This window comes from Fusarium poae, chromosome 4 (genome assembly GCF_019609905.1).
Source record: "Fusarium poae strain DAOMC 252244 chromosome 4, whole genome shotgun sequence".
Taxonomy (NCBI): domain Eukaryota; kingdom Fungi; phylum Ascomycota; class Sordariomycetes; order Hypocreales; family Nectriaceae; genus Fusarium; species Fusarium poae.
Window position 1 is genome coordinate 916,939 of NC_058402.1, and position 13,201 is coordinate 930,139.

Consider the following 13,201-nt stretch of genomic DNA (forward strand, 5'->3'; position numbering starts at 1 on the left):
TCCCGTCCTCCTTCCAACGGTCCAGGTCCCCCAGGACTAACTTCTATGGCATATCATGCTAAGATACCTTTATCATGTAAGGTCAACGAATTACTCAACTCTTTTCGACAAGCTTTCTATCTGTCTTTACAGTTCGTAGCCGTAGAATGACTAGATAGATAGCATGTTATAAGAAGCTCTTGACTGATAAGATACCCCACCCACCACTGTCCACTTCCCGACCGGAGTAGCGTTAGTCCGCTAAATCCCGTCCATGAAGCTCGACTTAGACAAAGCATGGATCGTATCTAAACACCCGCCAACTGAACTATCTTTACCAACACTTATAACAACGTCAAGATGGCACCAGTTGATCGCGTAGACCACAATGCCCTTGAGCGTAAGTTGTTACAAAACTAGTTATCGAAATATGCTAATATACCCAAAGAACAGCTCAAGGATATCATCCAGGATCTCTACCAAATAATGGTTCAAGTCTCAAGCTATGATTCCGCCGGTCGTTCAAGCAGAGAAGTCCTCATCAACGAAATGTATGCATACCTTACCATTTCTCTTCACGAGAAGAAACTAACAAATTCTCAGTAAAACCCTCTCCGAGTCCCTCCGCACCCTTCACGCCTCAGCTTCACCACCAAACAACCTCCCCTCCGTCCCGCCAGAACTCCTCGAGTACGTCGAGCACGGCCGTAACCCTGACATTTATACGCGAGAGTTCGTCGAGCTCGTGCGTCGCGGCAACCAGCTCATGCGCGGTAAACTCAACGCATTTGGATCCTTCCGCGATATTCTGGCTGAGAATATGACTACTGCCATGCCTGAGCTGCGCGACGATGTGGCTCAGGTCGTGGAGGCAACAGGAGGTGTGCCGCTTGGCAGGAGGAATGGTGAGCAGTCGCAGCCGCAGCAGAACGGTTCTGCTTCTAATAACCATGCATCATCGTCGGCTGCTTAGGGGAGGGGGGAATGCTGGAGATGATACATGACTGCAATGTTTCTTTTTACGTGATGGTTATTTTTGGGTCGCGGTGTTATGATACCCTAAGCGCGTGTAATGCCGCGCAATTGAATGCATTATCTTTAATGTCTACGCAGCGTCCAATGGTACAGGGCGTTTTGTGATTCCAAGCTTCACTTTGGTGCGAGACATGATTCTGTACTGACAAGAAATGTAGCTAATGGAAGCATGGTTTGATAGATGTAAATAGGATCAACATTGGTAAATGGGTATCGATGTGTAACGACGAGATTAAAGACAACTAGTTACTTTTGGTCATCATTAATATTGATCAAACGATTGAAAGGAATCAGTCTAAAAGAGTTTGTAGTCGTATCCCAGGTCCCTTTGACCTTAGCAATAGTATGTGATCCATTATCCTTTCGCATTGCCCTGCTTAATCATGATGTCTATGCCTGAAATAAACGCCGCGACAATGGTGTGTTATGTAGCATATGCAAAGCCTCTTATAGTGCCGCCGGCATATTCTACAGCGTCGAAGGCTTTTTCCTACCCAAGACTGGGATATGTTTTGTACATATGTATGTAGATCCAGCCAGCGCCAGAACAAGGATCACCACTTGCCATGGAAGCAAGACAGCTGCCGCCATGAAGTAAGTACCGTAGCGTCGTACAGTATCGACCAACCGGTCGTGGGCTTCTCGGCTCTGTTTTTGGTCTCGATATTTGCTTCCTCTGGTGGATTGCGGGTAGGAATCCTCTTCGCCAAAGGGTGCTGCGTACTCGTTGTCATCTTCTTCACCCTCGTACTCCTCGTCATAGTAATACGAGTCTTCGTCCTCACCCTCACTCTCAACGTCGTCATCGTCATCATCAGCGCCATGTGGTCATGAGAAGTTGAAACCACCAGGGTATCCTCCACGCTGCTGTCTGGGATCACCACCAAAGTTAAAGTGGGCACCACCACCACCGCCAGGGAAGCCACCAGCAGATCGGAAGCCACCACCTCCACCACCGAAGCCCTGCTGGCCCATCATACTGAACAGGATCTCAGGGTCGATGCCTCCCATACCTCCACCCATGCCACCGCCGCCGAACATATCGTTAGGGTCCATAAGGTCATCACCGTTATCGTAGGCAGCACGCTTCCTAAAAATGCGGTTAGTAACTTGTTGAGGTCTAATGCTTTGGGGGTTCTCTTACTGAGGGTCGCTCAAGGTCTCGTAAGCCTCCTGTAAGTCCTTGAACTTCTCCTCGGCCTGGGCATCACCAGGGTTCTTGTCGGGGTGAAGCTTGACAGCCATCTTGCGGTATGCCTTCTTGATCTCGTTCTCTGTGGCATTCTTGTCGACACCCACAATCTTGTAGTAATCCTTTCGCTGAGCCTTCTTGAGCTCCAGTTCCGCCCTGCGAATTTCCTTGGCGATGTTGCGGTCCTCTGGTTCGAGCTCTTGGATCGCCTTCCATTCCTTGACTGCATCGTCCCATCTCTCGGCACCACCCAGAGCATTGGCCTTGGTCTTGCGGGCCTTTGTGTAACCAGGGTCAAGACTGATAGCTCGCTCACAATCGGCAATGGCATCGTCGTACTGCCTGAGCTTAATCTTGCATTGCGCCCGGTTCTGCAGTAACTTGGAGTTCATGCTCTTGTTGGAAGGGTCAATTTCCAAAGCATTGGTGTACTTTTCAATAGCAGGCTGAAGACGTCCGGCCTTGAAGTCGGCGTTGCCCTCTTCCTTCATGCGGTCAAGTCTCTGGACGATCCTCAACCACTTGACGGCATCACGGAAATCAGGGTCACAATTAATGGCCATGCGGAAGCATTGGATCGCCTTATCGTTCTCGCCTTGGCCGTATAGCACACGTCCACGGAGGACAAGAGCTTCAGGATCCTGGTTGTTGTTTCGGAGGAGGTTCATGGCAATGTTTTGTGCCTCTCCCAAAGAGTTCTCACGTCCCATCAACAGGTATGCCTCTCCGCGCATCAGCTGCCACTTACGGGGCTTACTGACACGGTAACCAAGGCCGCGCTCAGCCAGGTCAAGAGCGTGGAGCACCATGGACATGCCAGATCCGTTGCCTTGCTGAAGAATGTCACGGGCGGACTGAATGTGGTGTAACATCTCCTTGGCTGGGACCATATCCTTGGCGGAAGGTGGGGGATCAATGCGGCTAAAGGTTGTCAAAGCCTCCTCCGGTCGGCCCAGACCAGTATAGATACGAGCTAGTCGCAGAAGGACCTTGGCATTCTGGGGATCAGAGTCGGCAGCCCTGGAGCAATCATCAAGAGCGTGCTCATATTGGCCGTTAGACATATAAGCCGCAGCTCGGTTGCCTAGATAAGTAGCGGAGAAAGGGAACAGGTCGACAGCTGTGGTTGGATGTCAGCATTTGGGGATAAATTACATCAAGCGGAAAATATTATGGAGACAAGAGCCTCATGGTAGGTGGCGACGCATACCTTTACTGTACTGCTCGATGGCCTTATAATAGTTTTTCTCCTTGAAAAAACGGTTGCCCGCGTTCTTGTAAGACTCGGCATCCTCCTCAGGTGTGATTGTTGGGCTTCCAGGGTTGGACTTGTGAGGAGGTGGAGGAGGGGCGCCGTCATCATGACTTGTTCCGTTGGGAATGGGAACGGAAAAGTTGGCCTGGGCATTTGCCTTTGGGTTGGGAGGAGTGGTCGAGCGAGCGCCACTAACGGGTTCGCTATCAACATCCATAGAGTTACCGTTCATGGCTGCGGCAAGAGCGGAAAGTCGCTTGCGTTCTTCGGGTGGGAGGTTAAGAGGATGCGTATCAGGCTCGTACTTGGGTCGACGAGAGGAAGAATGAGAGTGGGAGTGACTGGGGTCGGTGGAGTGTCTCGACAGTCTGGAAGAACGAGAGGTCTTTGCTGAGTCGGCTGTTGAGGGGGGCCGAGATGATCTCCTTGAAGACTTTGTAGGCGACTTCTCGCGGGCGGGCGAAGAAGGCTCGGAGGAATATGGCGGTGGTTGTTCAGACGAGTCGTGCTCGCGGTCGCGCTCCTCAAAAGTGGCGGATTTCCTTGAAGAGGAAGGGGGAGGAGTGGAGGAGGAGGGAGAGGGAGAGGAAGTTGGCTTCTTGCCGGTACCAAAGAAGTTCTTCATTTGAAATTGGGCCAAAGAAAGTTCCGTTCCGTTGCCAGAATAACTTTAGTAGTCGGGACCTACGAAAGAATCCCCAAGAATCCCCGTAACGAGCTTATGCTGGATATTTTACTGCCCGAGTCGATGCCCTAAACGGGCGTTAAGAAAAAACCGATTTTTTTTTCGGGGCCGTGTCCCTCTCAAGTGGCTCCTCTGGGGGACAGAAACAGGTCGTGCGGCTCTGAGCCTAAAAGGGGTGAGAAAGAGTGCCGGCAGTAAGTACAAGTACTTGTACTTGTACTAGAAAGAAAGCCGTGGAAGATAGCGGACGAGTACTGATTGAGAGGCAGAAAGGCCGGTACTAAGACAAAGGTACCTAGAATCGAAGTATTACAAAGATTCAGATGATGAAAAATTATCAAAAGTCTAGAAGTGATTCAAGAGTAAAAAGAGGATTAAAAAAAAACAAAGTCGGGGGCAGGGAAGGAAGTAATGAGATGATGAAGGAGAAATTGACAACCCTTGTTGAGTCAACAACTACACTCACTGACTGACGTTAATGAGATGAACCGGGCTATGGCTATGACTATGGCAGTGACGAGTGACAAGCCTGGAGAGACGACAAAGCTCAGCCCAGCCGATTTATCAGCCAGCCAGCTCAGACCAAGCCAGGCCAGGCCCAGGCACATAGTCTACATGGTCTTTCTTTGAATCCGTTCCCCCCCAACTAAACATGGGAATGAGGCAGACTAAAAAGACTACGCGCGAAAACAATGGTCAAACTGACTGATTATTTCCTATACTAGTAATCCGTCTCTCCAACTTCCGACTCCTATCAGCCTGTCGGATCACTGCAAAAGACATCCTTTGAAAGCGAGAAGGCTGGGCTCTGCAGGTATCCCTAGTTACCGGGTCGGCTCACGGCGGAAGCCTACCGTTGGCACATGGTTTAAGTCTAAGCGTTGAGGTTTATTTGATTCTCGCTCGCCTGGCCTCAAGGGCTAGACTGAACGGACAGAACATTGACTTGACAATGTCACATTAACCCTACTTTGAATTACGTCTAAATAGGAGACCCCGAAACTTGGGCAACACACAATATGATTGCCTGTTGTGCGAGTATTGTGTATCTCGTTCCCCAGGCATTGGTACTGTCCACCTCTCGCTTCAGCTTCTTCAGAAACCCCCCCACTATGGGCCCCCTCGGGTATGATGGAGTTATGTCAGAACCAATTAAGCAAGGACCATGTGCAATGGCAGTCAAGTTTACCGATGGAGGGAAAATGTAGTTCTTGTCACTTTTCTAGTCTGCATATGTAGTGAGTTGTCCTGAGACGTTGAGCCAACCAAAATGCCTACTTGACGATAGGTTGGAGGTTGGGATATGAGTCTACAGTAGTCTGTATACCGAACTCGAGATCAACCTATGAAAGGATCAGAAAAAGAAAGATTGTATCCTTTGTATTTGTGACATACATATAGCCGTAATGACGATACACATTCAATATGTAACCATAACCTGCCAAGGCACGACAGACTCATAAAAAAGAAACCTGTCAACTCGAATAAATTACCTACAATCCCTCTGTGACCCCGCGTCAACTTTAGTGCCCGTAGCCCGTACCTCACCATCATACATACGGATACGGCCCGCATAGACTAGACTAATCTAATATCGAGGCTTTGCGCATATCCAGACGTCATGTTTCTAGAAGGTTCAGTGGGGCCGTCCTCGGGACCCTGGAATAACATATTCTCACCAGCCATCCCCGATTCCTACAGGCTGGCCTGAATACTTGTTAGGCGCCCTCACAAGCCTTTCCTTGTCGTGTAAAATCAACGGCTCAACCGTCGCCGACTTCGGGTGGCGGGTTAAATCCATGTCATGTCTTTCCTCCTGCTCGTTGTCTGGTAAGAAAAGCTGGGATCCTCAAGGGGCTTGTGTTTCGCTTGGCTGCAAATCATTACAGCCCGCGGGTCCCCGGATTATTTTCCTGCGCCTATCAGCTCAAGCCAGCATGATAATCCAACTCATTCATTTACATACGGTATACATTTGCAAGCAAGCATATGGCTTGTGTGGAATTGCTTTGAATGGCTCTTGTATGTGCACTTTTTGCTGTTAGAATTTAAAGTTGTGTCATAGCTTTTTTATCGTTGAAACGGCTATCGAGAATACCACGTGCATCAATAATACCCGTTGTATGACATCGGAAAACATTTGTAGGTTGTGCATCCGAAAGTGAAACCATCGTATGCTTTAGCTGATACCCAATATGGCCGGCCCATGGTGCATCTGAATCAGAGAGACTTCAACTGGAACAAGCTGGCAGTCACTCAGCCACAGCTTTTGTATAATGTATCCGCCAATTAGTGAATACATAATGTCTATATCATCACAGGGGACATTCCATGCTATCAAGGAAGAAGGAGGGAAGGCGGATACAATCGTGACCACAATGGAATCCAGTGTTACAAGTACCAAGTAATCAAGTCCTATTCACCTCCGTAATATGTATTGCATCACAATAGTTTTAAACAACCCTTATACAGTACACCGACCGATGTAAGTAATGGCCTACACAGGATGGTCGTCCCTAACTAAAAAAAAATGGCATCATTGTGTGTTAGCACACATAATGGCCATAAGTTTGACAATTAATCGTGTTCTCATTCGATGACCCATGCATGCTGTTCCCAAGTGCTACCCAATCGATGAACAATAACCAGAACCTAGTATCCTTTCCATAGCAAACCTGCCATGATTCACATCAAATAAAGCAAAAAGCAAGACAAGACTGTTTTCAGTCATTGCAGACTCATCGTCCCGCGAGAATTATGCTCTGGCCGTGACGCCCCGTCGATGCCAGCAGGCCTGTACTCCATACCTCCCATTCAAGGGCTTCAAGTAACCCATAATCACAAAGTGTTTTAGTTTTCGTTCTCATCAGGGTTATCCGAACCATTGTTGGACCCCATGATGGAACCGACAAACTCTTGGTACTTGAACACCTCGCCTCTCTTGGCACCCAGATGAGCGTTCATGTTGCGGTTGAAGGCTCGACGTCCAGTGAACCCGTTCATGATCTTATCAATCTCGTTGGCAGACAGAGCCTTCTCGCCAGGTTCGGGCGCTGTTTGTAAAAGCGCGTTGCGCAACTCAACTACATCCACTTGACCGCTGTCGTCGTTATCGAAAGCTGAAAAGGCGGAGAGCAAGTCGGCGCTATCAGATAGAGCTGCTAGTGCGTCGGCAAGCGAGTTGAGGAACATTGCTAGACTGATGGTTTGAGGTGCTGATGTAGGAAAAAACAAGCAAACATCAGCTGGGGTGGACGGTAAACCTGTTGTCTTCTGTTAGCTGCTTTCGCGATGTCCATCTCCTGGTCGTGTAACTTACCTAGCTGGTTAAGCATATCTGTAACGTCTTCACGGTTCACAACACCGTCACAGTCTCGGTCCATGATTTGAAAAGCATCTCGTAGTGTTCGGACTTGCGTTGCTGCCAATTGCGACAGCGCGTTACCACTACCGAGTGACTTTGATACCGGCGTTCGAGGCGCTGTCAGTCGTGAAGGTGATGGGGAAGCCATTTCGTCTTTCACAGGAGTCTTGGGCTTTGGTGTCCAGCTGGGTTGTGTGCTTGTAGGAGTGGTAGCTCTAGCGAAGCGCGAAGTAGAGCCAAAGGGTCCGGCCTTTGTAGGGGAACCAGTCGGTGTGACTGTGGTATTTCGGAGGGGAGACGGTGAAGCAGGAGATTCGGCTCGACGAAATGGAGAGCTGCGAGTAGGAGAAGAGCCATAGCCAAGAGGCGAAGGCTTGTATGTAGCCGGTACAGACTGAAAACGAAAGCGTTAGCTGGGCCGGGCGTCACTTGTCAGGGATTGTTCGTCATGGAACGAGTACCATTGTCTTGTACGTGGGGCCGCGCGTGTTTGACGAGCGGAGATGGAAAATAAACAGGTTTAGGAGAGACGAGGGAGAAAAAGCGATAATTTGAGGTTGATCGTTGGTGAATGCAAACGAATACAGTATAAGACAGGCTATGGATTGGTGGGTTGGTTATGGATAGCCGTTGTCGTCATTTGGGGAAGTATTGAGGTTGTAATGCACTTTAACGAGGTTCGCCAAAGTAAACACGGAATTGGTTCCCAGGGAGATGCATTGAACACTAAGCGCCGCAGATGGCGCAGTTAACGGAACAGCCACAGTTGAAAAGCCAAGACGATGCCGTGGATGGCAGCATGGCACTCGCATGGCGCTAAAAAAGGAGCATGGGTAGGTGCTCTAACCTTGAGCCTACCTCTATCGTCTTATCCCCACAAGCCAAGCAAGCCTCCCTACCCACATGATTCCGTGGCGGACCATGTCTCAGCTACAAGACTGTCTTTAAATCTGTTTCTGTTGCATTTCCGATAGCAAGCAAGCAAGGAAACAACCAGTGGTACATATCGCTGTCTATACTAACAAAACTGTCACCATTCACTGCATTTAATTCAGGAGATTTAGGTGACGCTCAAAGTGGAACAAACAAGCGTCGATCCTACCGCGCATTGCATTGCAGTACATACATAGTACAGAGTACACCGCATCCTTCAACCATTAAGGTACCGTACACTCTCTGTCGGACATCCCGAGTCGAGACGCAAAGAATAGTCCCATCACCCAATCCGGAACCTACGAGGGTGTCGTGTTTCGTGTCTCAGAACCCCGGTCTGATTCCGTCTTCGGCCCTGTCTCGTCTCCGCCTCCAGCTCCATCTCCATCTCCATCATGGCTTCTTCGTTCCAAGCAACGCTGCCATTCTTTTCAAAGGTCGCCAACAGCACCACAAACAGTCACGGTCACAAGCACAGCGCCAGCAATTTCTCCAATGCTTCATTGCCTACCAATCGACGAACCTCCTTGGCCTCATTTCACTCCTCGCGCCCAGAATCGCAAATGTCACAGGCATCACCACCTCCTTCGAGGTCCCCTCTACCTCCTCCCGGCCCCGAAGCCGATCGCATGTCCGACCCCAATTCCCGATCAAAGACGCCTTCGACAGGAATATCCTCTCAACATTCTTCTCTCTCAGCCCCTCGGCGAGCCAACCCTCATGCTCGACCTTCCAGAAAGCTGCGTTCTCAGTACCCTCGCAGCTCCACCGAAAACCATGTCGAATACATCCTTGTCGCATCCTTCGATATTGATCGGGGCCCCGTCATGGAACACCAGTATCCAGTTGCGATCACAGGAGACGAGAATATGTTGGCTGAACTCATGTTGCCGGATCAAGCCCATGCCCGCAACCAGGACTGGACAATATTCTTTCTCCACAAGGACACGAGCGAAGAGGACGAGGATAAGGAGCGCAAGAATAAAGAAAGTCGAAAAAAGAGGCGCATGAGAAGACGTGACAAGGCGGCTGGTGTAATCAACGAGGAGGAGGGAGAAAATGACGAGGATATACCAGAAGATGAATGGGACGATGATGAAGAGGAAGACGACGATGAGTCGAGCGATAGTGAACCTGAGGGCGGCGAGGGTCCTCCTTTAATTTATGTGCTGAATCTCGTCAACACAAAACGTGACGGGTCGGTCAAGCGAGGTGCCATTGTCAAGGCCATGGCTATCTGCACGAGACATCCCTTCTTGCATATATACAAGGCAAGTAGCCTTTGCACAAAACTACTGTGCCCACGCGCATCAGCTAACTGTACCTAGCCGTTACTACTGCTAGCCTTGGAGGAATACTTCAAAGCGCCTGTTCCAGAGACATTGGCCATGCTATACGACTCAGTCAACGCCATGGATTTGTCCCTCATGCCTAGACTCAGTCTTCTGGAACGTCACTTATTACAAGCAAGTGATAACAGGGATCTATTTGTGGAGAAATTCGAACAAATGATTCAAATGCGGATAGCTGAAGACCAACGCGAGGCGGCGGCGGATGCTTCTATGGATGCGACAAAAAGTCCGACAAAAATGACTGGTATATCGAGGGCTGGTACAAAGGCCCATGTTGAGGGTGGCCATTCGGTTTACTCTGTTCCCCGCGATACACACGAGTTTGAGAGCAAGGTCATGTACAAGGGAATACCAATCCCTATCAAAGTCCCTGTTGCTGTCATGCCGGAAACCGTCGGTGACTTCTCACTCATTAAACTCATCCAAAACTTCTCGGACACTCATCAGAAATCACCGCAGCCTTTCCCACTACATCCGCATCTTACCACCAATGGAGCAAACACACATCCCATCATAGTGCTGGCAAATGCGCTGTTGACGCAAAAGAGAATTATCTTCATGGGATATAACTTGCCTTCAGGCGACGTCGCTGAAGCTGTCTTAGCCGCGTGTGCGCTGGCCTCGGGCGGCATACTTCGCGGGTTTACACGACATGCTTTCCCTTACACCGATCTGACAAAAGTCGATGATTTGCTCAACGTGCCCGGTTTCATCGCCGGTGTAACAAACCCAACGTTTGAACTCCATCCCGAATGGTGGGATGTCTTGTGCGATCTGCCGAGTGGAAGGGTCAAGATCAGCACAAAGATCGACCCTGCGCCTGTGACAGAAGGTCTGTTGTATTTCCAGCAGCAGAATGCAGCCTTTGCAACCATAGCAAGTGGTACGACAAACACAAGCCAAGACTTGACGGGCGATAATGCCTTTATGGCCGATGTTCTGAGAAGCATTGCAGCGAGACACGGCGAACGTGTGATTCGGGCCAAATGGAGAGATTGGGTTGGGAAATTTACACAGATCGCGGCAAAGTTTGAGGAAAGCGTGTATGGAGCTAGTGCCCTGTACATTGGAGGCGAAGACCAGGACTTGATGCCGCAAGGTGCCAACGGGCATGGATACGTTTGGCCAGATGATACAGCAAAGAATAAGGAGCTTGCTGGTAATGTGACAAGAATAGAAGGATGGCGTAATACTCGAAGCTACTACAGCTTCATCCAGGTAAGAGCACCATGTTCAGACGGACATAACTGGGAACTAACTCTTTCTAGGACTTGGCACAGATCTATACCATCAGACCTCTGAAGGGTCTTGATCTTGCCCATCTTCATGACCGTCTACGAATGCAGCGCTTGACGCCTGCGCAGAGCAGAGATATCTATCTCACGGTTTCTAAACACGTGCACACATACGATGAGATTTGCTTACTCCTCAGCGTCGCCCCTGAATCGCACGCAGGACTCTTTTATCTCGGTCTCGGACTATTCCATAAAGACCGCGAAGTCCGCCTAAGAACAGCAGATCTATTAGAGCGGATCGCCGACCACGAAGCTGGTCAGCACTGGTGGAGGAGTCTCAGTCGGTTTGAGAAGCTAGCATATATGCGGCTCCGGCGAGAAGTGGATGCAGAGATGCAAGCAAAGCTAGAAAGAGAGGGTATAAGCCCGGAGATGGAGCGAGTGGTCAGTTAACGGAGTTGATGTTTGGGATGGAGAAATGTCGACGGGTCTAATGCTAGAGGGGTTATGACATGGGTTTGCATTAGATATCTTTTAAGACTCATCTAGGCGGCGTTTTGTTCAAGTATATGGGCAGGCAACGACAATCACGGTTCGCATTTGTCAATGGTTACGTATGAGTGGATTGGAATAGAACATTATCATTTAATTTGCTTTTTGTGTCCTTTGATCGGAAGAGTCACGACCCATTCTTAGCTGCCAACCTCCAAAAGCCATATATCATGGCCAATAAACCAAAAGTCATTGCTTCTCGTGAGCATAACATACTGCTTTGTGTTTCATGGCGCCGTAAAAAACCCAACCGAATTTTGTCAAAGAATTGTTGGCTTTTCACCTATCTTACAGCGCACTGCGTGGTAGTCACAAGAGACCGAGGGCCTTGGCGGCGTGCTTGACGTGGTCCTCGCCAAAAGTAGAGATGAAGAAGTAAGAGTGATCATAGCCCTATAGATATGTCAGTATTGAATGGTTTTAGGGATAAGAGAGCGAGACTCACGTCCTGGTATCGGAGGGTCATGCCGTCGATGCCAGCATCCTTGACGGCCTTCTCGAGGTTCTCGGGGAGAAGCTGGTTCTGCTTGTAAAAGTTGTCACCAGTGCCCTAGTTTTGTTAGCACGATCTTTCTCATTATGAATAGTGACTCAAACTCACAACATCGATGAGGGCAGGGAAGTTGCCCTTCCAGCTCTTGATGAGCTCAGTAGCATCGTGCTTCTTCCACTCCTCCTTATCCTCACCAAGGTAGCCCTTGAAGGCCTTCTCACCCCAGGGGCACTGGGAAGGGTTGGAAATAGGAGCCCAGGCGCTGACACTCTTGTACTTGCCGGGGTTCTTGAGGAACAGAGTCAAAGCACCGTGGCCACCCATTGAGTGTCCAGAGATGGAAACGCGCGATGAGTCAACCTCCTTGAACTCTTGGAAGATGAGATCGGGCAGCTCCTTGGTGATATATGTCTCCATCTTGTAGTGCTGGCTGTAAGGGTCCTTCTTGGCGTCGATGTAGAAACCAGCACCGCTGCCGAAATCATAAGAGTCGTGCTCGCCGGGCAGATCGGTCTCACGAGGAGAGGTATCTGGGTAGAGGAGAGCCAGGCCGAGCTTGGAGGCGTGGGCTTGGAGGAAGCCCTTCTCTGTGACGTTGTCGGGAGTGCATGTGAGGCCGGAGAGATAGACGAGGAGAGGCGCGGGTTTGGAAGATGAGGCGGAGCCGGGAAGGTAAAGGGTTGCGTTCATGGGAGTTCCAGTGACTGCGGACTTATGAGACAGCTTGAGGAAGCGTCCGCCGAAGCTGTTGATGGTGGCATTTGTAGTGAAAGCCATGATGAGCGAGCTTTTGATGTGATGTGAGAAGAGATGAGGGTGCTATACAAGGTCAATTGGGGGGTATCAAGTTGATGTTAGTTTCAAGAATGAGAAAAGAGGAAATGAAACAAGAGTAAAAGTCGTCAGGTAGTTGGTTTGTTATGAAATAGTCAAGCTCTCTGTCCAAGGAGGGGAAGCTTCCAGTCAAGACGTGATCTGGGGTAACCTTTACCCCACTATCATCATCAATTACTGGGATGCCCACTATCAAAACATGACGAATGCCGAATTATCTCCCCGATTTGAATTGGTTCCCCGCTCCGGAGTCCGGAACCTCCTCCGTGTCACCGGTCGGAGGCAAGATACG

At 49.6% G+C, this 13,201-nt stretch overlaps 5 protein-coding genes across 5 annotated transcripts; 2 read left to right on the forward strand and 3 right to left on the reverse strand.

The window, feature by feature from the left end:
- Window positions 1-339: 339 nt before the first annotated feature.
- On the forward strand, window positions 340-952 carry FPOAC1_010403 (uncharacterized protein; the record flags this gene model as incomplete). Its single annotated transcript, XM_044854794.1, has 3 exons — window positions 340-379; window positions 428-530; window positions 583-952. The coding sequence occupies 3 exons, from the start codon at window positions 340-342 to the stop codon at window positions 950-952; spliced, it is 513 nt and encodes a 170-aa protein (XP_044702107.1).
- An 890-nt stretch (window positions 953-1,842) lies between these two features.
- FPOAC1_010404 (uncharacterized protein) lies at window positions 1,843-4,086 on the reverse strand (the record flags this gene model as incomplete). Its single annotated transcript, XM_044854795.1, has 3 exons — window positions 1,843-2,104; window positions 2,159-3,326; window positions 3,417-4,086. The coding sequence occupies 3 exons, from the start codon at window positions 4,084-4,086 to the stop codon at window positions 1,843-1,845; spliced, it is 2,100 nt and encodes a 699-aa protein (XP_044702108.1).
- A 2,910-nt stretch (window positions 4,087-6,996) lies between these two features.
- FPOAC1_010405 (uncharacterized protein) lies at window positions 6,997-7,974 on the reverse strand (the record flags this gene model as incomplete). Its single annotated transcript, XM_044854796.1, has 3 exons — window positions 6,997-7,409; window positions 7,466-7,904; window positions 7,972-7,974. The coding sequence occupies 3 exons, from the start codon at window positions 7,972-7,974 to the stop codon at window positions 6,997-6,999; spliced, it is 855 nt and encodes a 284-aa protein (XP_044702109.1).
- Window positions 7,975-8,838: 864 nt separating this feature from the next.
- On the forward strand, window positions 8,839-11,483 carry FPOAC1_010406 (uncharacterized protein; the record flags this gene model as incomplete). The annotated part of the gene is made up of 3 exons (XM_044854797.1): window positions 8,839-9,718; window positions 9,788-11,013; window positions 11,064-11,483. The coding sequence occupies 3 exons, from the start codon at window positions 8,839-8,841 to the stop codon at window positions 11,481-11,483; spliced, it is 2,526 nt and encodes an 841-aa protein (XP_044702110.1).
- A 408-nt stretch (window positions 11,484-11,891) lies between these two features.
- Window positions 11,892-12,852, reverse strand: FPOAC1_010407 (uncharacterized protein; the record flags this gene model as incomplete). The annotated part of the gene is made up of 3 exons (XM_044854798.1): window positions 11,892-11,975; window positions 12,028-12,132; window positions 12,184-12,852. The coding sequence occupies 3 exons, from the start codon at window positions 12,850-12,852 to the stop codon at window positions 11,892-11,894; spliced, it is 858 nt and encodes a 285-aa protein (XP_044702111.1).
- Between the last annotated feature and the right edge of the window lie 349 nt (window positions 12,853-13,201).